Source organism: Lampris incognitus, chromosome 7, assembly GCF_029633865.1.
Source record: "Lampris incognitus isolate fLamInc1 chromosome 7, fLamInc1.hap2, whole genome shotgun sequence".
Taxonomy (NCBI): Eukaryota; Metazoa; Chordata; class Actinopteri; order Lampriformes; family Lampridae; genus Lampris; species Lampris incognitus.
The window spans coordinates 6,643,953-6,666,867 of record NC_079217.1 but is presented as its reverse complement, the minus strand read 5'-3'; the positions used below and the strand labels follow the sequence as shown (position 1 = coordinate 6,666,867).

General features: G+C 46.8%; 1 protein-coding gene across 1 annotated transcript; it reads left to right on the top strand.

Moving 5' to 3' along the window:
- The first annotated feature begins 1,402 nt into the window (after positions 1-1,402).
- On the top strand, positions 1,403-22,579 carry tsr1 (TSR1 ribosome maturation factor). The gene is given in 17 exon segments (XM_056283679.1): positions 1,403-1,571; positions 5,322-5,425; positions 5,518-5,746; positions 6,735-6,869; positions 7,061-7,515; positions 8,546-8,690; positions 16,032-16,207; positions 18,751-18,947; positions 19,784-19,818; positions 19,821-19,942; positions 20,054-20,164; positions 20,750-20,882; positions 21,093-21,209; positions 21,851-21,946; positions 21,949-21,990; positions 22,133-22,207; positions 22,310-22,579. Coding segments are annotated over 17 exon segments (2,445 nt in total). The 5' UTR covers positions 1,403-1,453; the 3' UTR covers positions 22,465-22,579.
- The last annotated feature ends 336 nt before the right edge of the window (positions 22,580-22,915 follow it).

The window sequence follows — 22,915 nt, the reverse complement described above, 5'->3', positions numbered from 1 at the left end:
GCCATATGACACAGCTCCTCTCAGATGTTCTTGCTCAGAATAGGGACATGCTGCAGCAGTATGGAGCTGTGGGGAAAACGACCAATGTGGAAGACTGTAAAGTTGAGAGAGCGAAAGCGAGGGGCCTGCACTGCAAGGGAAATCGTGATACGGGGTCAACACAGTGTCCAAACAGAATTAAGGAAGATAAAGTGAATAAGATGAGAGCAGAACAGGGATCGCTGTATGCCCGAGCTGCTTAGAGCAGTGGTTCTCAACCTTTTTGGGGTCCTGGACCCCCCTGCGTATTTTTGATCTACCCTGAGGACCCCTCCACCTGATCTTGGGGGAGAGGGGGTTGCAATTTGATAGAAACAGTAGAAACTGCATTTTAAATTGCATTATAGCATTTATTCACTCTTTGGGGCAAAAATAAGAGCTTTCAGTTGTAACTTAGATATAGTTAACAAAACAGAATTCTTATGCAGTAACTTTCAGATATATGTAACAAAACAGAATATGTATTCAGTAACTTTCAGATATATGTAACAAAACAGAATATGTATTCAGTAACTTTCAGATATATGTAACAAAACAGAATATGTATTCAGTAACTTTCAGATATATGTAACAAAACAGAATATGTATTCAGTAACTTTCAGATATATGTAACAAAACAGAATATGTATTCAGTAACTTTCAGATATATGTAACAACACAGAATATGTATTCAGTAACTTTCAGATATATGTAACAAAACAGAATATGTATTCAGTAACTTTCAGATATATCTAACAACAGAATTTTTATGCAGTAACTTTTAACAATGCAAACGGGAGCGAGATCTCTTATTAAAATACAATAGATTACACTCGTGAAACAGATGTAATTAGAGAAAAAAGTCCTGTTACCCTTTATAGTTTAGGTAGATAAAGGTCTCAGTCACATTTGAGTAAAATAATCCTATTTCTATAAATGTCACAGGATCTTTTTTTAAAGATATTTTATTTTCACGGACCCCTTGCAATTACACCACGGACCACTAGGGGTCCGCGGACCCCCGGTTGAGAAACACTGGCTTAGAGAATAGAGCAAAAAAAAAAAAAAACGAGAATGATGCGAGACAAGAAGCTAAGGAGGACACGTCAGTCAGGAAGCATGCCGAGTTTTGCTTTTGTAAGGACCGGATGAAGTTTTAGGCACATTTGGCAATGGCAATTAACTTGTACTGCGCCAGTAGAAGTAGAAAGAAATCTGGAGAGAACTGACATAATAAACTAGTTTAACTGAAAAGACATGAGCTTTTTTTTCCTTTTTCTTTTTTTGTTTCGGTCCACTCACCAGTCCAGCTGGTGGCGGTAACGCACCAAATCGTTGTATGCCTACCGCCAATAAGCCTAAAGAAGAAGAAGGAATCCGGAAGTAGTCGAGCACCGTACGCGGAGTAGGCACGTTCCTCATGTGGTAAAAAAAAATGGCTGCTGGTGGAGAAAAACAACAGGGTCACAGACCCGGTGTCTTTAAACAGAAGAACAAAGGCCACAAACACGGGAGGCATCGGACGAAAGGCGAAATTGAGAGAGAAACCAAAGGTACGCTTCGTTTACGTGTCAGGCGGCGGGTCGCTTAGCTAACTGAGCTAACTGAGCTGTCAGCGTCCTGACTGGTACGCGAGCCAGCCAACACGTGCTGAGCTTGTCCGGTCTAAAAGTGCCAGATATAAGGCGCGACTAAAGTTAAGAAGGGTGTCAGTGATATATGTCACGTTCAAAGTTAGCAATTTTTCGTTTTTCTCGTTGAATAGTGTGTACGACAAACGGGAAACCTAAATCGTGGACCCAATTCAGGCTCCTGGATGGGTAACATTTGAAAGGGGAGGTTCTTCCATCCATGACAGCAGATGGGGCAGCATGGCTTACATTTTAACTGCGGGGGGGTCACCACTGGTGCACCACCATTAAGTCGAGTGCGTGTTAATTAGCAGTACTGAAGAAGGTTGCCACATATTTTGAAGTGAAACGAACACACCCCCCCCCCCCCGTGTGCAGTGTAAACAGTAATGGGCAAATTTTGAGATTACAGTCGAGCCCATTTGACACCCAACACTTAAGTTCACTTGGCTTAATTACTTGATAATGACATGCGTCATAATTTCTGCATTTGCTTTGACTCCTTTTTTTTGGGCTGCCCTCATTAGGGGTCGCCACAGCCGATCACCCGTTTTCATTTGTTCCTGTCAAGTCAAGTACATTTTATTTGCATAGCCCAATGTCACAAATTATATATTTGCCTCCTGTCCTCTGCATCTTCCTCTGTCACCTGCGTGTCCTCCCATCACCACATCCATAAACCTCCTCTTTGGCCTTCCTCTTCTCCTCTTGCCTGGCAGCTCCATATTCAGCATCCTTCTCCCAATATACCCAGCGTCTCTCCTCCACACATGTCCAAGCCATCTCAACCCTTGCCTCTCTTGCTTTGTCTCAAGTTGTCTCTTCATTCTCTTTCAGGTCACGCCTCCTGCATAAGATATAGACCTCCTCATCACCTCCGTTCCCTTTGCTAACATGCCCATTGAAGTCCGCTTTGCTCCCAGCGCTCTCTCCTCCTTGGGTACACTCTCCGCCAGTCCACCCAAATCACTCCAGAGTTCTTCTTTCTCTTCCATCTCACACCCAACTTGTGGGGCATATGCGCTGACAACATTTATCATCACACCTTCAATTTCCAGCTTCATACCCGTCACTCTGTCTGACACTCTCTTCGCTTCCAACACACTCTTGACATACTCTTCCTTCAGAATTACCCCTACCTCATTTCTCCTCCCATTTGCACCATGGTAGAAGAGTTTGAACCGACCTCCGATGCTCCTGGCTTTACTCCCCTTCTACCTGGTCTCTTGCACACACAGTATATCTACCTTCCTTCTCTCCATCATATCAGCCAACTCTCTCCCTTTACCAGTCATAGTGCCAACATTCAAAGTTTCAACTCTCACTTCCACACTCCTACCCTTCCTCCTGTCCCGCCGCCTCTGGACATGCCTTCCCTCCTCCTCCTCGTAGCATAGTTTCCACCGTCACCCTTCTGGCCAACATTACTTTTGGCAGTCGTTGGTAACCCGGGCCTTGACTGATCCGGTATGGAAATTGATTCATGAGCCGCATATTTGATTTGGCAAAGGTGTTACGCTGGATGCCCTCCCTGACCCAACCCTCTCCATATATCTGGGCTTGGGACCGGTGCAAAGAATGCACTGGCTTGTGCATCCCCAGTGGCTGTCTTATTTGCTTTCACTCGGAATATAAATTTAAAATGAATTTTGACTAGCCAAATGGTGTCTAAAACCTATGTTATAAATGTAAAATAAACTTGATCAATGCCTATAGGGAAATTATGGTGGGCAAATTGGTTCAAAAGCAACAAAAAAAATTGCATTTTTTATTATAGTTTGCATAACCTGCTCTAATTGGTTTCATATTGGCTTCTTACACCAAGGACCCGTGTTCAACCCGCATTTCCCAATACAGGGCTGAACCCTATGGAACACTTTTATACCAAATCTAATGGTTCCCGTTATCGCTGTGTCAAGCCATATTTCACAAGACATAGGAATGGGATGCCAGTCAGTCGTCCCATTCCTGTAAGCCGCATTATACTGAGCGACCCGCGTGGCACGCACAGGTCCAACCCGAGCCTTTTTGGTGGGTCGTCTACATGTGTCGCTGGACACAGGGTAACCCTTTTGCACTCATTCTCGACTAGTGTCCAACACGGGTTGAGAGATTGGTGTAAAATGTGTATTAAAATACCCCATTCACGTGCTGTTGGGACTCCTACATCAGCAGTCTTTCTGTGGAGTATTTTTTTCAGAAGTTATAGTTAGATATTGCTGTGTTAATACCAACAGAAAGCGTACTATCAGAAGCATTTGTGCATATTCAATGCCAGGTTGGTACAGAAAGGAGTATTTAAGGAGTGTTTATTTGACGGACCACTTTGTTTCAGATAAGATCAAACTTAAACGAGCCCATTGGTAAAATTGGGTAAATTTCCTAATAGTAATATTTCAGATCATTTTCCGTCATGATTTTTGGGTATTTGTTTTGAAACACGGGTATGAAAACATGCCATATGGGCATTTTGAAATCAAACCATGAAGTTTCAAATCGTGACTGATAATATAGGCAGCGGTTTGAGAAAAAAAAGAGGCAAGCATCTTTATAAGAAATTTGTTAACACGACATTAACCACTGTGAGCCACTAGATGTGGCTGTTGTTCATGTTTTTGCAAGTCTACCAGTTATGTACTGTCTTCCATTAGCCCTACTCTGCTGTCCAGTATTTTTCTGTATCCACTGACTATGCCAGGCCAGCCTGTCTCATCAGGCTGTGTTGACATTTATTACTCTTTAACAGGCAGGCAATAATAGCTAATCCCCCTCCCCCATTTCTCCCCAATTGTATCCAGCAAGTTACCCCGCTCTTCCGAGCCATACCGGTCGCTGCTCCACCTCCTCTGTCAATCCGGGGAGGGCTGCAGACTGCCACATGCCTCCTCCGATACATGTGGAGTCGCCAGCTGCTGCCTTTTACCTGGCAGTGAGGAGTTTCGCCAGGGGGACGTAAGCGCGTGGGAGGATCACGCTATTCCAACCAGTACCCCCCCCCCCCGAACAGACGCCCCAACCGACCTGAATAGGCACTATTGCAGCAACCAGTACACATACCCACATCCGGCTTCTCACCCGCAGACACGGCCAGTTGTGTGTCTGTAGGGACGCCCGACCAAGCCGGAGGTAACATTGGGCTTCAAACGGTGATCCCCCTGTTGGTAGGCAATGGAATAGACCGCTACGCTACTCGGACGCCCCGCAAATCCCTTATTGAACGTATATACTTCCACAAGAACAAAGAATATGTATAAGGCCAGAGAGACTAAATGGAGCATACAAATGCCTGAAACAGATAAAAGTGAGATGTGTAGGGATGCCATACCAAAACACACCATAACGTCAGTAATGGCTCAGAGGACATGGCACAACAGCAACGTCTAGCTGTTGCTTAATGCCTCAGTATCACAGGGCACTGCATATAATTATTTGTGGGAAGCAACATTTCGCCACTATCTGTGCAACCCTACCACGCGTAATTTGAGGGATTGTGGTCATAACTGTCCTTTTTAGTGTCGCCTGCTGCATTTGCAGGTTGTTTTTATTGCAGCATCGTACCGACGTGAGAAGTCGTTCATAAATCAGCCAAATGAGTTCTACAAAGTGTGTTTGTGTAAAACGGCCATGCAGGAGTAAAGTGTGTGTGTGTGTGTGTGCTGGTTACCCCCACAGGTAGAGTGTCGGTGATTGCCTTGACTAAAAAACAGAGAAAAGAGCAAAACAAGATTGACAGAAGACACAAAGCCAACCAGCTGCGCAAGAACAAGAAGGATATGGTGACTTTTCATTTTAGTTGACAAAGAATAATCTGCCCTTTTCTGTTTCCACTGTTTGCTAATGAGTTTGTCTTGACTCTCGTCTGGTTCAGGTTTTGACAGAAAAGCGGCGTCTGGGCAGCAGGGACGGTCCCCCTCACCTAGTGGCCGTGGTCGCCCTGCATGCTGGAGTTGACGCCTGGGCTGTCACCAAACTGCTACGAGGGGAGGGCACCGGGGGTCTGGTGCGTCAGGAACAGTGCGTCAGTGGTGTCAGTGACAGCTTCGGTCTGATTCTGCCTCGTTTTAAACAGAGGTTCACCTTTCTACGCCCAAACACCTGTAAGTGTTGTGATGAGGATGAATTCCTGCATCAGCAACTTGAAAGTGTGCTGAGTTGATGTTCCAAGCCAACTACATAGTCTTACACTGTTCTAGTTTTACCACAGCACCAGCTCTGTGAGTGGAAAAGACTGAAATTTGAACCATTATTTACTAGAAACTCTTTCTTTTAAGACAAACCTTGCAGGGGTACGTTCAAGTTAATAGACGTTCAATTCTTGAGATAATTTTTTTCTTTCTATTTGAACTTTTTTTATTTATTTTTTTTTTTTATTTCGTTCCCCCCCCCCCTTTTTTTTTCTTTTCTCCCCAATTGTATGTGGCCAATTATCCCACTCTTCTGAGCCTTCCCGGTCGCTGCTCCACCCCCTCTGTCGATCTGGGGAGGGCTGCAGACTACCACATGCCTCCTCCAATACAGCCGCCTCTTTTCACCTGACAGTGAGGATTTTCGCCAGGGGGACATAGTGCGTGGGAGGATCACGCTATTCCCCCAGTCCCCCCCCCCCCGAACAGGCGCCCCGACCGACCAGACGAGGCGCTAGTGCAGCGACCAAGACACAAACCCACATCTGGCTTCCCACCCGCAAACACGGCCAATTGTGCCTGTTGGGACGCCAGACCAAGTCGGAGGTAACACAGGGATTTGAACTGGCGATCCCCACATTGGTAGGCAATGGAATAGACCGCCACGCTACCCGGACGCCCTATTTGAACATTTCTGAATGTCTCTGAACTTGAACATGCCTGCACAAGGTTTTGAAAGTGAGGGAGTAAGGGAAGATTTGCAGTAAATGATGGTTTAAATTTAATTCTTTTCCACTCCCAGAGATATTGTGTGGCTTCAGAAGACCTGGACTTCAAGCTGTTCCTTTGAGAAATGTATTGCAATACTGGTCTATCCATTTATGATTTCATTATAGTCTAAATAGTGATAGTAATACGGGTTGTCTTGAATATTAACTTGTCATTTCCTCTCTTTGTGCAGCTGACTTACACTCCCTGCTGGATGTGGCAAAGGTAGCAGACAGCCTGGTTTTTGTGCTTGACTCTACTGAGGGTTGGGACAGCTATGGAAACTACTGCCTCTCTTGTCTCTTTGCCCAGGGTCTACCTAGCTATGGTGGGTCTAAACATAAATACTTTCCAGCGACTTCCTTTCCAACCTTTCCGAGTCTGATGGATCATTCTGACTGGAGTAGATGGACACAATTTCATGCATGATGCGTTGTGGATGATCTCTCATATTGTTTAGTTAAAATTTTGTTTCTGTTTTTCAAATTTCTGCTTGTCCCTCCCACCATTCTCCCTTAGCACTGGTGTGTCAAGGCATATCTGACATAGCTGTGAAGAAGAAGATTGAGTCCAGACGCGCTCTGTCAAAGATCGCAGAGGTCCGGTTCCCCGACGCTCGCCTCTTCCCCCTGGATGCTGAGCAAGACGCCATCCTGCTTCTCAGACACCTCGGCACTCAGAGACAAAGGAAACTGGCCTTCCGCTCCAAGCGCTCACATCTCTTGGCTCAGCATGTCACTTATATTCCCAATAGCTCTGACAAGGAGACAGGTGGCACGCGCACTGGCTTGGGGACCCTCTGTGTCTCTGGGTATGTCCGAGGCTGCCCCCTGCAGGTTGACAGACTTGTGCATATTAGCGGCCATGGTGACTTCCAGCTCAGTCAGATTGATGCTCCGTCAGACCCCCTACCGCTCAATGTAACAACGTCAAGACCGGCTAAACCTGGAAAGGGAGGGAATGTAGACATGCAGGTGGGTGTTTTTGGACCAAAGGCTATTACTTATTTTCTATCTATGTTTCACAGAATTTAAGCTGCTTAATATAAACCAATCTTTGGATCTAATAACAATATCGCTATGATGTGAAATTTTTGGCAAGTGATTTTTTTTTGTCATTGCATTTAAAAAATGCATTTGCTTGCATTGATCCCATCCTTTTTTTAAGTATTTCTCTTATGACAAGGTATTTTTATATTTGAATATCAAATTTCAGCATTATGCCTTTGATAATCCACAAGGACACAATGTTTTGTGATACTAGTGGGTAAAACTTAGGTGGGTTCGCCTTGCTCCAAGGTGGGAAGCAGCTTGGCAGCTGTATCCATTTAGCTGGCGTGCTAAATAGAAAATAATTATCTGGAGATATAATCTCGTTTGCTAGCTCAAACTGTGGGCAAGAAGTGAGGTGACCGCAGGTTCCCAGTGTCGTTAGCTTGCTTGGAGTAGCCAAGTTAACGTGCTAGCTAGCTTGTAGAAGCAGAAATGCTCCGCTGTTTGGGGACAGGCCTAGAGTAAAAAACTTACCTATGGTGAAGGCAGTCGTACCGGTATCTTAGCGGTTAGCGCCCGGCGACGGAGGTGTCTGCTCTGGTCTGTGGACAGTTTAGCTAGTCGGCTTAGTTACGGGTGAGAGTAGCTTGCTTCTGAAGAGAGAAGAGGTGATTGAATGACGAGTGACGCTGCGTCAGTCATATATTAGGCACAGGGCCCTGACGCAGATGCCATGACTGCCAGCCTATCAGAGCTGGCGTAATGGTACAAGTGCTTCTGTGAATACGCGAGGGGGCGTGTCCCATAGTGAGTCATCGAAACGAACGGTATGAAAGAGGACTAATGCAAAGGTAAAGTAAAGGGGGAAAATGGGACTTGTTTCCTGAACAGATCTTTTCATCTCTTACGAGCATGTCCACTGGTAACAACAGTTATTGTTCTTTGATTGTGTTCTCACTGAAATGGGGACTACCTTTTTTATTAATGCAGTTGTTATCTGTGTCTTTCAAAGGACTGTAATGAAGAAGAGCTTCCTGTGCGGGTGCTGATGAAGGCAGATCCGTCTCGCAGGGAGAACCTGCAGGCTGAGGCTGATGTAGACCCCATGGATGGAGAGCAGACTTGGCCTACAGACACAGAACTTCTAGAGGCTGAAGGTGCAGAAACAACCCATACCGACCGAAGATGTGCATATTATCTGAATTAGAGATCTTAAAATTGCTCCAAGCAAGGTATGGTTGTAACTTTAACATTTAGGTGCAATGTTCAGATTACATGCTTTACTGAATCTCTTGGTGAAGAGAAAGTAACAGTCTCTGCAGGGTACAAACTAATGGGACAATTCTCTACATTATAATGCAGAATTGTTATTTATGTGCTGGATATAACAGAGAAAACTAGAAGAATGCACTTAGTAGAGTGCGGCTCCCTGCCAGGCGTATCTCCCCCTATCCGGTGCTTGGACTTGGCAACAAACCACCCCTTTTTTTCGCCTACCAGAAGGGAAAATATGGAGGTACTGCCTGCGTATCTCCCCTTCTCCGGTGCTCGGACTTAGGCAACAAACCAGCTGAGGAGTTAGCACTCAATTGTGGTATACAACAGGTTTTTCAAAGGTTTTGAATCACCGCAACCACAAGAGGTCCTTAATCATACAGTAATAACTGCACAAAAGTTATTAGGCTGGCAGGCCCAGTAGTAGGAGTGAGTAGCAGCGGACAGATACATGCACACGGACAGAAAAACCCAAGTTTTTCCTGCCATTGTAAGACTTTTGCGCAGTGGTCAAGTTGATTGAACAGGAAATATAGGGGGGAAAAGTTTTTAATATGCAGCACTCAAGCTAAAAATTCCACCTAATAAAAACGTTTTGTCAGACAGTCTGTTTATGGGCAGCCTCCTTGGCAGACCCTCACACGAACGCGACCAAGTCTAATATGAGCTTGGGAAAGGTTTGCTATGTGACCCATTTGCTCTAACCCTGTCTTTATTTTAATAGTGAAGCTGGCTAAACCGTTTACGATTGCACACATCTACTCGGGCAGTGACTAGAATTGCAACACTTCCTGTTTTGACTGCAACCTAGAGGAAGTTGTTCCGTTATAACTTGAGCATTTTTTTGGATTATCAAAATTCTTTGAATACCTTTTGATCATGCCGCTGCCCGATCTGAGTCAACTGTAGCCCGCAGGTGACTTAGATCGGGCAGTGGCAGGAGAGCAGCATTGGCCCCCACCCTACCCCCCACTCCCACACCCCTCGCACACACACACACCTGCCTATAGCTGCTGAGGACTAACTGGTACAAAAGCTGCTGCAATACAATATGGACAACTATGTGCAATAATCCCATGCACTATTTTCAACTTTAAAAGCCGCTGCTGTCTTTTATTGTCTCATTATCATTTTTGCTACCTCACTTATTTTTACTACCTCACTTATTTATACTACATGTTGTTTGTCCTTGTTTTTTAATCATTTAGTTAAGGGGTTATGTTGGGAATGACGAAGAAGGGCAGGATTAGGAACGAGTATATTAGAGGGACAGCTCAGGTTGGACGGTTTGGAGACAAAGCAAGAGAGGCAAGATTGAGATGGCTTGGACACGTGTGGAGGAGAGATGCTGGGTATATTGGGAGAAGGATGCTGAATATGGAGCTGCCAGGGAAGAGGAAAAGAGGAAGGCGAAAGAGGTTTATGGATGTGGGGAGGGAGGACATGCAGGTGGCTGGTGTGACAGAGGAAGATCCAGAGGACAGGAAGAGATGGAAACTGATGATCTGCTGTGGCGAGCCCTAACGGGAGCAGCTGAAAATAGTAGTAGTAGTAGTTAAGGGGTTAAGTATAGGAGTAGTACCTTTCCTAGATGGCCTTCGTGGCATCCTAGACTGGTCTCCATACACCCCAGCATCATGTGAAGCGCAAAATATAGCCTCTCCATGATGAATGACCGTCCATGTGTAGAGAAGAGCCACACCCTCCTTGCGGTAATCCTGTTAACGTTGTCAGGAGACAACAGAGCACAACGCGGCGGATCTAGAGGAGTAAACCTCAATAATAAATCCTGCTCTTCCTATGGGTAGCAGTAGTCCGAGGTGCATTCATCGATAGACTGACGTTATGGACCGGGGGGACATCGTGGCTTTGCAGATGATCAGTGTATCTTGACAATGGAAAGGCACAAAATCTCCAGTTAGCGGCGAACAATAGAACTGCATGTGGGGTAGCGCCCCATGCTTTCAACGAACATGCTTAACCGAAACCCTATAGGGGCCTCCTGACGGATGACCTAGATGAGGAGGGGTTAATCATTTACCTTGTCTAGTGCTGCTGGTCTGAGAGTCACCAAATGAAATTCCGTTGTATGCACACAATGACAACAAAGTATCTTATCTTATCTTATCTTGGTCGAGCGAGCTAGAGAGTGAATGAAGAGAGGGAGTGGCAATAGCAAGAATAAATGTTTTTCAAAGGTTTTGAATCACTGCCACCATGGAGGGCTCTTAATCATACAGTTGTAGTTTTTATCCCTGCCAGGCGGCCACCCTGAAGGAGAGAAAATTTCAAATGCAAATGATGCATGTTCAAAAGTTTTTGCACTCTCAGAACTTAAAGCAGCTGTAGACGACTTTTCAGCTTTCTCCCCCAGCCTTTACCAGTGTTTTTATTGTTTGAGCCGCTGTCGCAAAGACAACCGGACCGCTTTCCTTTTATTAGCAGCATGGCTACTGTCCAAAGCAAGACACAACCAGAAGAATCCCAACTTGAACTAGAAACCCCAATCTCAGTGCAACGATAAAGGCAGAGTAAGACACTCCGGTAGTATTAATAAGTAGGCAGGTTGTGTTACTTACTGATCCAGTAGAAAGAATGCCGACTGAATGTCAGTTTGGAACCCTCTCAAGTCCTGGGTGTCGTATCAAACTCTGTTTCCGCATTGAGATCTGTCCCCCCCTAGCCAGAGTTTGATACAACAATGGGACGCTTGATTAACCCAACTTCAGCCTAACCCTAAGCTTAACCTCACACTTGCCTTAACCTAATCATAACCGATAGCTAGCCTGTTTCCATGCAGACATGTTTGTTTGGCTAGGGGGAAACAGAGTTCGATACAACACCGGAGCTCACTCCGAATGCCCGTCCAAGGTTCACTCTTGTTTTACCTGTTTCTATCACTCTCCCTTTTCGCCTTCTTTGCCTGCTCTGTCAGCGGGGTTCTTTCTCTCTTGCCGTTTAGAGTTTCGACTGTCACTTCGGTTGTTCCACTGTCAGCTATTTCCGCTACTAGTTACCGGTTAACGGTAGCTAACAGGGAAAACAAAAACGCTATCCTCTTCTTATTTTGGTTGCGCAATTGTTTTTTTTGTTGTTTTTTTTATCCCCCCCCCCCCCTTTCTCCCCAATTGTATCCGGCCAATTCCCCCACTCTTCCGAGCCGTCCCAGTCGCTGTTCCACCCCCTCTGCCGATCCGGGGAGGGCTGCAGACTACCACACGCCTCCTCCGATACATGTGGAGTCACCAGCCGCTTCTTTTCACCTGACAGTGAGGGGACGTAGCGCGTGGGGGGATCACGCTACCCCCCCCCCCCAATTCCCCCAAACAGGCGCCCCCACCGACCAGAGGAGGGGCTAGTGCAGCGACCAGGACATATACCCACATCCGGCTTCCCACCCACAGACACGGCCAATTGTGTCTGACTCTGTAGAGATGCCCGACCAAGCCAGAGGTAACACGGGGATTCGATCCGGCGATCCCTGTGTTGGTAGGCAACAGGATAGACCACCACGCTACCCGGATGCCGTGGTTGCACAATTGTTGACGCGTTCATTTTCCCACGAGCTCGTACCCGGTGGCAGACAGAATTGCACAGTGAAAAACGAGGCCGACAGGGACCAGTCTAAACGCAGATGGTGTCCCTCTTCTATAGCCATTACACTGTGTAATCAACATGTACTTCATCATGATAAGTTCAAGCAAAAAGTTGTCTACTGCCATGTTGATGTCACATTTGGCACCAACCACCACATCCTAATGTTTCTTGTAGCCAGCTCACATTCTTTCTGTTCCTCCTTTAGGATTTTATTTTCCACTCTTCTTACAGAACGCTCAACAGCTCGGAAATATCCTTGGGTCCTGTTGTACGCACTGCATGTTTGAAGTCTCCCCAAAGATTTTCAATAATCTTTAGATCTTGAAATTACGAAGGCCACTCCAAAAGCTGAATCTTTTGTTCCTATATTTTATTCTGAGTTCGGTTAAAGACCACGGTTTTGCTTAAATACCCAACTCCGTCTCAGCTTCTAGTAAGTCATTACGGACTTCAAGACGTCACTTGCCAGGACCTTTTGATACTGAGTTGAGTTTGTTCCTCCTTCCACATGCAAAATATGTCCTTTTTTATTTCCAGCCACAAATCACAAAGGATCCGTCTCCGTGCTTAAATGCGGCAGCGTGTCCCGTGCTGTAACCGACGGACCCGTTCACCAAAACATTTTACGTGGGGCCACAAAGTTCAGTTTTTGTTTCATCAATGAACAGAATTTTGTTCCAGAAAGCTTGTTTTATCTGGTCGCTTTCGTACCTTGTGTTTAGTTTGGCTGAACTGAACTCTGGGTAAGGTGAGAGTGCCCCAATTAAACTCATGTGCGTAGCAAATGTCCTCACGCTGGTCCAGCGTTGCAGCATGTCCAGCTGAACTCTTAGGCAGTTTGTATTTCAAGCAAGAAAGCAATTTGGGCCAACACTGCCTGTGCTTATAGGAACCAAATGTTTGTTTCTGCGAACATATTAATTTGAAATATCACATTTGACCACTTGTAATTGACTACAAGTAGACTCCATCACGAGTCCGCTGCCAGGAACAATGACCGCATTTCCAGCTACACGTTAAGTGGAGTTTTTTTTTTTAATTTTTGAAAACTTGAAAAAATGTCAGATGCGAGTGAGCTCATTTGGAAAGGTTTCCTTCTGACAACTCATCCATTCAGCCCGTTTTTGTGCGAGCAGTGGTGTATCGTGAACATGTGTGTCACTACTCCTGTGTGTACTAATAATGCTTGCTGACATTTTCTGCAGGTCATTCAGGTTGATATGCAAATCCTGCCTTGCACAGGTTGTGTTAATTTTGTAGAGGTTGCCGTCTGCAGCGCACGTGTGACTGATGGTGCACATCTCCTCACATGTGCTGATGTCGCTGAACTGAAAAGGGACAGGAGGGGTTTGACCCGATTCGAGCTTCTTTGAGGAGGGTTGAATCAGTTCATCTGAACACAACGTTTATTGACAGAAACGTTTCATCACTCATCTAAGTGACCTCTTCCGTCTCAACTGACTGCAGGTATCCCCACCCTTATAAACAATACAGTACAATACATGCCTAGGGACCGAAACCAACGACCAGTTTCACATGCAAATAGGAGTTTCAATGGCCATGTGTACTATTCACAGCAGATTGGGGAATGGTTGCAATCACAGCATTGTAACATGGCGACAGATGTACTCTTAGGCACCCGGTTCAGAATGGCACAACACAGGACGGCTAACATGTCAGGCCGGGACTTCACAGTCTACACCCATCTACAAGCCAGTGGCCGCTCTTTCAAGGATGAGGATGTGCACATCCTTGATAGGGAGGAACGCTGGTTTGAACGGGGAGTCAAAGAGGCCATCTGCGTTAAGAGGGAACGACCATCCCTGAACCGAGGGAGGGCCTAAGAGTACATCTGTCGCCATCTTACAATGCTGTGATTGCAACCATTCCCAAATCCTCTGTGAATAGTACACATGGCCATTGTAACTGTAGTTAATGGTCACACCCATATTGGCGTAGGAAACTGCACTGCAAAAAATGAAACCTTATCAAGTGAAAATATCGTGTATTTGGTACAATAAGTCCAATATTGAGTAGAATTATCTTGAATTATCTTATTCCACTGGCAAATAGTTTTGATTATTTCAAGTTTTTTTTTCTTGATTTTGGTCAATTTAATCTTGTTTTAAATAAATGTTAATCTTGTTTTCTTAAAACACGATTACATTGACCAAAATCAGGGAAAAAAAACTTGAAATAAGCAAAATTATCTGCCAGTGGAATAAGATAATTCAAGATAATTCTACTCAATATTGGACTCACTGTACCAAAGACAAGATATTTTCACTTGTTAAGATTTCATTTTTTGCAGTGTGGTTGTTGGCTTTTGGTGACTGTGGGGTTGTGTTGTTTATAAGGGTGGGGGTACCTGCTGTCAGTTCAGACTGAAGACGTCACTTAGGTCAGTAGATATTGTATCCAGATGAACGCCAACGTTATTTGATTTTCTTACCTGGATTACTGAGCATGCATCAAGGTAGGAGGGGTGGATGAACAGATTATCCTCTAGTTAGTCGATCGTGAATGGCGTCATGTTGTTATTTTATTTAATTAATTTTTTTAAACATTTAATAAAAAAAATCTGTTAAAACGAGTCTCCAAATATATGTGGGTGACCCAGGCAGTTAAAGCTCATATGTGGGGAAACACTGACTACTGCCTGGCAAGTGTTAGCGATGGCTATAATGAGCCGTCACTGAGGCCTTGCATTTTTCTAATTAACATGAAACTGCAAACAGAAACCAAAAGGAAAGTCTGAGTATTTGGATATTGTTTTCCACTTTTTTTTATTTTTGAATTTATTTTTTTTCCTCCCCAATTGTGTCCAGCCAATTACCCCACACTCTTCCAAGCTGTCCTGGTCGCTGATCCACCCCCCTTTTACCCAATTTCCCCTCGGGGATGAATAAAGTATTCTGATTCTGATGATCCGGGGAGGGCTGCAGACTACCACGTGCCTCCTCCGATACATGTGGAGTCGCCAGACGCTTCTTTTCACCTGATGGTGGGGAGTTTCACCAGGAGGACGTAGCACGTGGGAGGATCACGCTATTCCCCCGAGTTCCCGCGCCCCGACCGACCAGAGGAGGCGCTAGTGCAGCGACCAGGACACATACCCACATCCGGCTTCCCACCCGCAGACACGGCCAATTGTGTCTGTAGGGACGCCCGACCAAGCCGGAGGTAACACGGGGATTTGAACTAGCGATCCCCATGTTGGTAGGCAACGGAATAGACCGCCACGTCACCCGGACGCCTCTCCACATTATTCTAGAGTGCTTGTTTGTACAGTGTGTGTGCCACAGGTTGGTAGAGATCCAGATGCAGCATCACTAAGCAGACTGCATCCTTTCTGAAGCCTTGCCTGTGAACCGGGCGGACAGTCTAAATCTAGTTTATAATGGCTGCCGCTAGATAAACTAAAGCCAAGCGAAGGCGAACATTACAAAATTGTGTCTGTCCACATCTTCTTGCCCAATAAATGTCCTGCGCTGTTTTTTTTGTTCCCAAATTGTCAACATGAAATCCAATGCAACAAAATGTTCCCTTGTGTTTCTGACTAAACTGCACATGTCACAGGTGGGAAGCACGCCAGTAACTCGCCGTGTGTTCTTCCCGCTGTTTAGAGGCCAGGAAGAACAGACGCGTGATGAAGGTACCAAAGGGAACGTCCGACTATCAGGCCGCATGGATCATGGATGACGGCGAGGCGGACGGCGTGGAGGATGAAGACAGCTGTGATGAGGATGACGATGACATGATCGACGAGGCCATGGACGAAGAGGAGGAGAATGACTCACAGGTGCGCAACCCGATCCCGATCGTTCTCCTTGACATATACCCGTAAAATGGCGCCGGTGATGATTTTTATGCTCGTGACGTGCTGCTCCGAGAGGCAGATGCGTGTCGGGGTGAATTTGCATATTTGCTGCCTGTTCTCATAGCAACGGCAACTAGCAGCGGGGCTGCAAGCGGACAGCGTTATCGTAGGTAGGAAGGAAGGGTTTGTGGCGAGTGACACGTTGAGGATGTGAGCGCGGTTTGAACACGAGACAGTGATTTGGCGGAGAAGGTTAGGGGTGTGGCCGCCTGTCGGACCGGGGCCGGAACAGTGCATACGTGACCCGCAGTTAGTGCACTGTGCAACAGAGAGGCACTGTTTGTTTTCTCAGTGTCTGTCTTTGGCCTGTAGTGCCAGGCTACGCGCCACAACAATGGTGTTTTGAGCTGGGGTCCCGAGAGAAGCCTCCCGTCTTCCTCTTGTGTGAGCACAACGTCCTGTCTGGACAAGGGGAGGGGGACGACCATTTATTTATTTCCAGCTCTGCTTGAAAGAATGGGAGAGAACCGGGCATGTGCAAAGGGTTCATTACGAACTGTAATTGTTATTAGCATGTGTTTGATGTCTGGGTTAGGGGACACAGGAATATTTAGGAGATGTTAACAATGGAGTAAAAAAAGGTACTTCAAATGATAATGATTATTATTATTATTGAGGCTGGGATTGTTCCAAGGGTTGTGAATCAGCCCCATGCTGGGCTGATTCCCCCCTCGTGGTTCTTACCCTTCGTGTAGTTTGCCAGTCCGGGGAGGACCGTACAAAGTGCTGCGGTGATTCACTTCCCCGTGTGCAGAATAACAGTAGATTCCTCGAGTGACTGGACGGAGTCGTGTTCACATCATCTCAGGGATTTGTGAGGCTACGCAAGCACTGATTCACAGCTTAACTGCTCATTAACGCTGCGTCAAGTAACCTACTTAGTCAGTCATCGCGCCGTTGTGTCTTCTCGGGGCTGACCCGGTCTTGTTTATGTCTGGCGATCGCATACTGGCGATGTGTCTCCTTGACCCCCGCCGACCAGTTTTCAAAGCTTAATCATTTCATTTCCTGGCGTTTTGGAAAACCAGAGGCAAGTCGTGAAAAAGAGAATTCCAAGTGTAATGATTTGCATTTGGCTCAGTCATGGCAACGCCCCCTACCTTTTAAATGTCAGGTGGATCCGGCAGGTTTGTTAAACTTAAACAAACTCTTATCTGTTAAACGGGTTCAGGTTTTGTATATTCTCCGGGGGCTCCGGGTTCCCCCCACAGTCCAAAGACATGCAGGTCAGCTGAATCGGCCATACTAAATTGTCCCTAGGTGTGAATGTGTGTGTGGGGGCTGTGGGGGGGGGGGGCTGTGATGGCCTGGCGGCCTGTCTAGGGTGTCTCCCCACCTGCCGCCCAATGACCCCCGGGATAGGCTCCAGCACCCCCACGACCTGAATTCGGATAGGCGGCTTGGATAGTGGATGGCTGGATATCTGGAAGAGTGGCCCTACACTGGCTAAGAAATGGTAAAGCGGAGCGGTGCATCAATTAGTATGGCAAAGAACAAATGAATAAGTATGTACGAACACAAGAAAGCTTCCAGAATTAAAAAACAAAACAAAAAAACAACAAGGACATGATAAGGTAATATGCCATCCATCCATTATCCAAACTGCTTATCCTACTCTCAGGGTTGCAGGGATGCTGGAGCCTAACCCAGCAGTCATTGGGCTGCAGGCAATACTGATATAATTAATATTAATTATTAATATTATATACAAGGGGATATTCCATTTATGGTAAATGACAGATTAACTTGGGGATTTTTTTCACCAACATGAGCATCACATTGCGGTACTGTTATTGAAACTACGTTGTGATTAGGATTTAATCAGTTATGGATTAAATCACTGTGAATACTGTTAAAGTCACCAATATTAACCAATAGGTGACTTGTTTGCTGTGGATCTGATCAGTTTTTTGAATATCCTAGCTGAGGGAGCAGGGCAGACTCTTTATTTGTTACTTGGAAAACAGTTAAGTGTAAAACACACACCAAAATGGCATGTGGTTGTCGCCCGGGTAACGTAGCGGTCTATTCCGTTGCCTACCAGCATGGGGATCGTTGGTTCGAATCTCCGCGTTATCTCCGGCTTGGTCGGACGTCCCTACAGGCGCAATTGGCCGTGTCTTCTGCGGGTGGGAAGTCGGATGTGGGTATGTGTCCTGGTCGCTGCACTAGCGCCTCCTCTGGTCGGTCGGGGGGGGGGGACTGGGGGGAATAGAGTGATCCTCCCCTGGTGAAACTCCTCACTGTCAGGTGAAAGGCAGCAGCTGGCGACTCCACATGTATGGGAGGAGGCATGTGGTAGTCTGCAGCCCTCCCCGGATCGGCAGAGGGGGTGGAGCAGCGACCGGGACGGCTCGGAAGAGTGGGGGGCAATTGGTCAGATACAATTTCGGGGGGGGGGGGGGGGGTTGTTTTTCATTGAAGCTGGCTTGACAGCCTGCACTGTGATAAATCTCTACGCTTAGGATCCTGGTTCAGAAGAAGAAGAGGAGGAGGAAGAGGAACTGTGCTGCACAGAGCGGGCGGGCACAGACCAGCGCTATGATGAGCACATGGATGAGGCTGAGGAGGGAGAGAATCTAAAACGCTATCGTGAGGCACGGGCCAATGAAATGTTCCCCGATGAAGTAGACACGCCCCTTGACATCCCCTCTAAAACTAGGTAAGCGCTCCCTCCACTACGTATGCCTGTGCAACCCATTCGCTATACATTCTCGAGTGTTTCTCAGGTGACGGCATCTTATCAGCCTTGCAGAAAAAGACACGGGTTACGTTTCTCGCATGTTTTGACCGGCGACATTTTCTTGCAGGTGAAATAATCCTCGTCATCCAGCACTTAAATGAAAATTCCCGTATTTCTTCTAACGCTGGCCCTATTTTCTTTAGTAACCAAAACAAGCATCGCGTAGCAGAATCTTTTCATTTGACTCAATACTGGGCGGCACAGTGGCCCGGTGGTTAGCGCTGTCGCCTCACAGCAAGAAGTTCCCGGGTTCGAACCCCGGGGTTGTCCAACCTTTGAGGTTATCCCGGGTCGTCCTCTGTGTGGAGTTTGCATGTTCTCCCCGTGTCTGCGTGGGTTTCTTCCGGGTGCTCCGGTTTCCTCCCACGGTCCGAAGACATGTGGGTCAGGTGAATCGGACTTACTAAATTGTCCCAAGACGCGAATGTGTCGGCCCTGCGACGGGCTGGCGGCCTGTCCAGGGTGTCTCCCCCGCCTGCCGCCCAATGACTGCAAGGATAGGCTCCGGCATCCTGCGACCCTAATTAGGATAAGTAGCTTGGAAAATGGATGGATGACTCAATACTGCGCGAGTAGCATCAGGCGACTCATGTACCAGTCGGCTGACCCTAGCTTGCTCATCCTGAATCGGTTTAAAGATTCTGCTACTCATCACTTGGTTTGATTCCTGGTCATAGGAAAATACAGCTTAGGTAAAAGAAATAGCGGATCTTTCCGTTAACCGAATGTTGATGGTGTTGTCCTCTCACCCCTAGGTTCCAGCGCTATAGGGGTCTGAAGAGTTTCCGGTCCTCCCCTGGGACCCCTTAGAAAACCTGCCCCTCAACTACTCGCGGATCTTCCAGTTCCAGAGCTTTGAGCGCACCCGCCGCCGCATACTGGCTGAAGCTGCAGAGGAGGTGGAAGGAGCCATGGTAAACATGTCTTTTATGCGTCTGTGCACAGTTGCATTTTTTTTTTTTCTTAAGAAAATGAGATCTAAGGTGGTTGCGATGAATTTAACCCCTCTATCCCTGGGCTTTTAGGTGGGTTGGTATGTTACCCTCCACATCGCTGACGTTCCTGCTTCTGTAATGGAGAGCGTCCAGTTAGGCAGACCTCTGGTGTTGGTGTCGCTACTGCCCTATGAACAGAAGGTGGGTTTGTGACACCCCAAACGTTTTTGTGTCGTAGTTATTAGCAGTCCGTTTTTATTCTACGGGAGTGTTGATTTTATTTTTTCCCTTGTCCAATGTAAATCCATCCATCCATCCATCCAGTATCCAAACCGCTTATCCTGCTCACAGGGTGACGGGGATGCTGGAGCCTATCCCAGCCCACAACACACACACATTACCATTTCTTAGCCAGTGTAGGGCTACTCTTCCAGATATCCAGCCATCCATTATCCAAGCCGCCTATCCGAATTCAGGTCGCGGGGATGCTGGAGCCTATCCCAGCGGTCATTGGGCGGCAGGTGGGGAGACACCCTAGACAGGCCGCCAGACCATCACAGGGCCCCCCTAACAGCCCCCCACACACACACACACACACACACACACATTCACACCTAGGGACAATTTAGTACGGCCGATTCACCTGACCTACATGTCTTTGGACTGTGGGAGGAAACCGGAGCACCCGGAGGAAACCCACACAGACACGTGTTGAACCTAGCCAGTCGGTATTATTAAAATCATTCATGACATTTTTGCCTGAAATCATCTGTCTTCCGTGTACAGATGTCAGTGATGCACCTGCTGGTGAGGAGACACCCCAGCAATACAGAGCCCATCAAGGCGAAGGATGAGCTCATATTTCACTGTGGATTCAGGAGGTTCAGGGCCTCTCCCATCTTCTCACAGCACACCTCAGGTAGGACCCCATGGTCTCTGAAAAGCCTGGAATAATAGTCTGGAAAATGTGTTACAGTAAACATCATACAGGATGTCTGTTGGACCGTAGCACAATGGAACAGATCGTTCCATCTACGTTGCGGTCAGGCTCTTTGTTTGACAATTATAGCGCAGAGCGGTCTGAACCAGGTTTATCTGCTGTATCTCCTAATTCTTTGCTCTTCTGCAGCGGACAAGCATAAGATGGAGCGTTTCCTTCGCCCCGATGCCCCGACTGTGGTGTCCGTGTACGCCCCCATCACCTTTCCCACCGCCGGGGCTCTGCTCTTCAAACAAAGAGACGACGGTAGGTGGAAGATTCCAGTGTTAGTTGATTTAATGATGGTCAACTGGCTCAAGCGTTCGGCCGATTCATTCTTATTTAGTTATTGACGTAAGACGTCCTTTACCTGTATTGGAGTCTTGGTTCTACCGTCAGTTGGCTTCAGCTGATCCAAAATACAGCGAAGTCATTGACGAGGGCTTTGGACTTCCTTAATACTTAAAGACAACGGGAAGTGGAAATAGACTTTTTTTCTACCTTGTTAGCCCATGTCCCCGGTCAGATCGTGGACCTGTTCAACAGCGTGTTAGCCCATGTCCCCGGTCAGATCGTGGACCTGTTCAGCAGCCCATGCCAAAAGAGCGACATCCAAATCAAATCACCTTTAGTTCCTCTAAAACAGCAGAGTTTTTGTGTTTGTGTCTCCCAAGTCTGAGCGGGCAGGCGAGCAACGGTCCGCCAATGATATCCTAAAAAGTTCTGCACAATCCAATTGAAATCGGAAGGATCGCCCCCGCGTGTTTTGTCCCGCCCTAATATCCTGTTTCACTTGGAAATTTGTCACATTACAGAAGCATGTCACACTCTTGAGTGCCGTTTCACGTTGTCTTTAAATACTTTCTCACTTGCTTGTTTACTTAACTCTCTTACTTCTTAATCCCCAGACATGCAGGACCTGGTGGCCACAGGCAGTCTGCTGAGTTGCGACCCGCAGCGTGTTGTGCTCAAGAGGATTGTGCTGAGTGGACACCCCTTCAAGATTAACCGCCGTTCTGCGTTGTCCGTTACATGTTCTTCAACAGGGGTGAGAGAGCCGTCCGCACATGTTTTCCAACGCTCGGCCATCTTTGATCGTATATTTGCCTCATGACGTTGTTGTGGGTTTTGACACCGCCGCTGTCCTTCGTTGAACTCCGCACTCAGCCGGTCTGTTGTTTCCTTCTCAGATGACATCATGTGGTTCAAGCCAGTCGAGCTGCGAACAAAGTGGGGTCGCAGAGGTCACATCAAGGAGGCTTTAGGTGAGTAGCAAGGAGGAGTTCTGGATACTGGATATGTTGTTTTTTTGTCCCCCTCTTAAGCCATGGCTCGCCTAATGCCAACACGAAACGTCTCTTTTCCAGGTACGCATGGTCACATGAAGTGTGTATTTGATAATCAGCTGCCCTCTCAAGACACCGTCTTAATGAATTTGTACAAGAGAGTGTATCCCCGCTGGACGTATGACCCGTACGTTCCACTATCCCTACCGTGGGTCAAGAGAGAGGGGTCGAGATGACGGAGGACATCGACATGGGCTCGTAGACGGGACCGCGTCTCTGAACAGAAACGACTGGGATGGACACATGCATAACATCTGCACAAATGTGCCAAGTGTATCAAATAAAGGTATTTTGATCCAAAGTGCCTACTTTTTCCAACTGCCCTTCTCCAAAGCCGGTGTTGAGCAGGCATTAGTTGTCGCTTTTAACGCTATGGTCATGTTGCTGTATACACTTCTGACCACTAGATGGCAATCATCGCTAAGCAAGGCTCTAAAAAAAAAAAGCAGATGAGCAACTGTGACTTCTAGTTGAACTGGATGGAAAAAAAACAAAAAACATGTGAGTAACTGAATCACACAGTTGTTTGTGGAGGGGGTTTGGGGATTGCCTGCTCGCTTCTCTTTACCAGCCCTGGACACCAGTAGATGGACACCAGTAGATGGACACCAGTAGATGGACACCAGT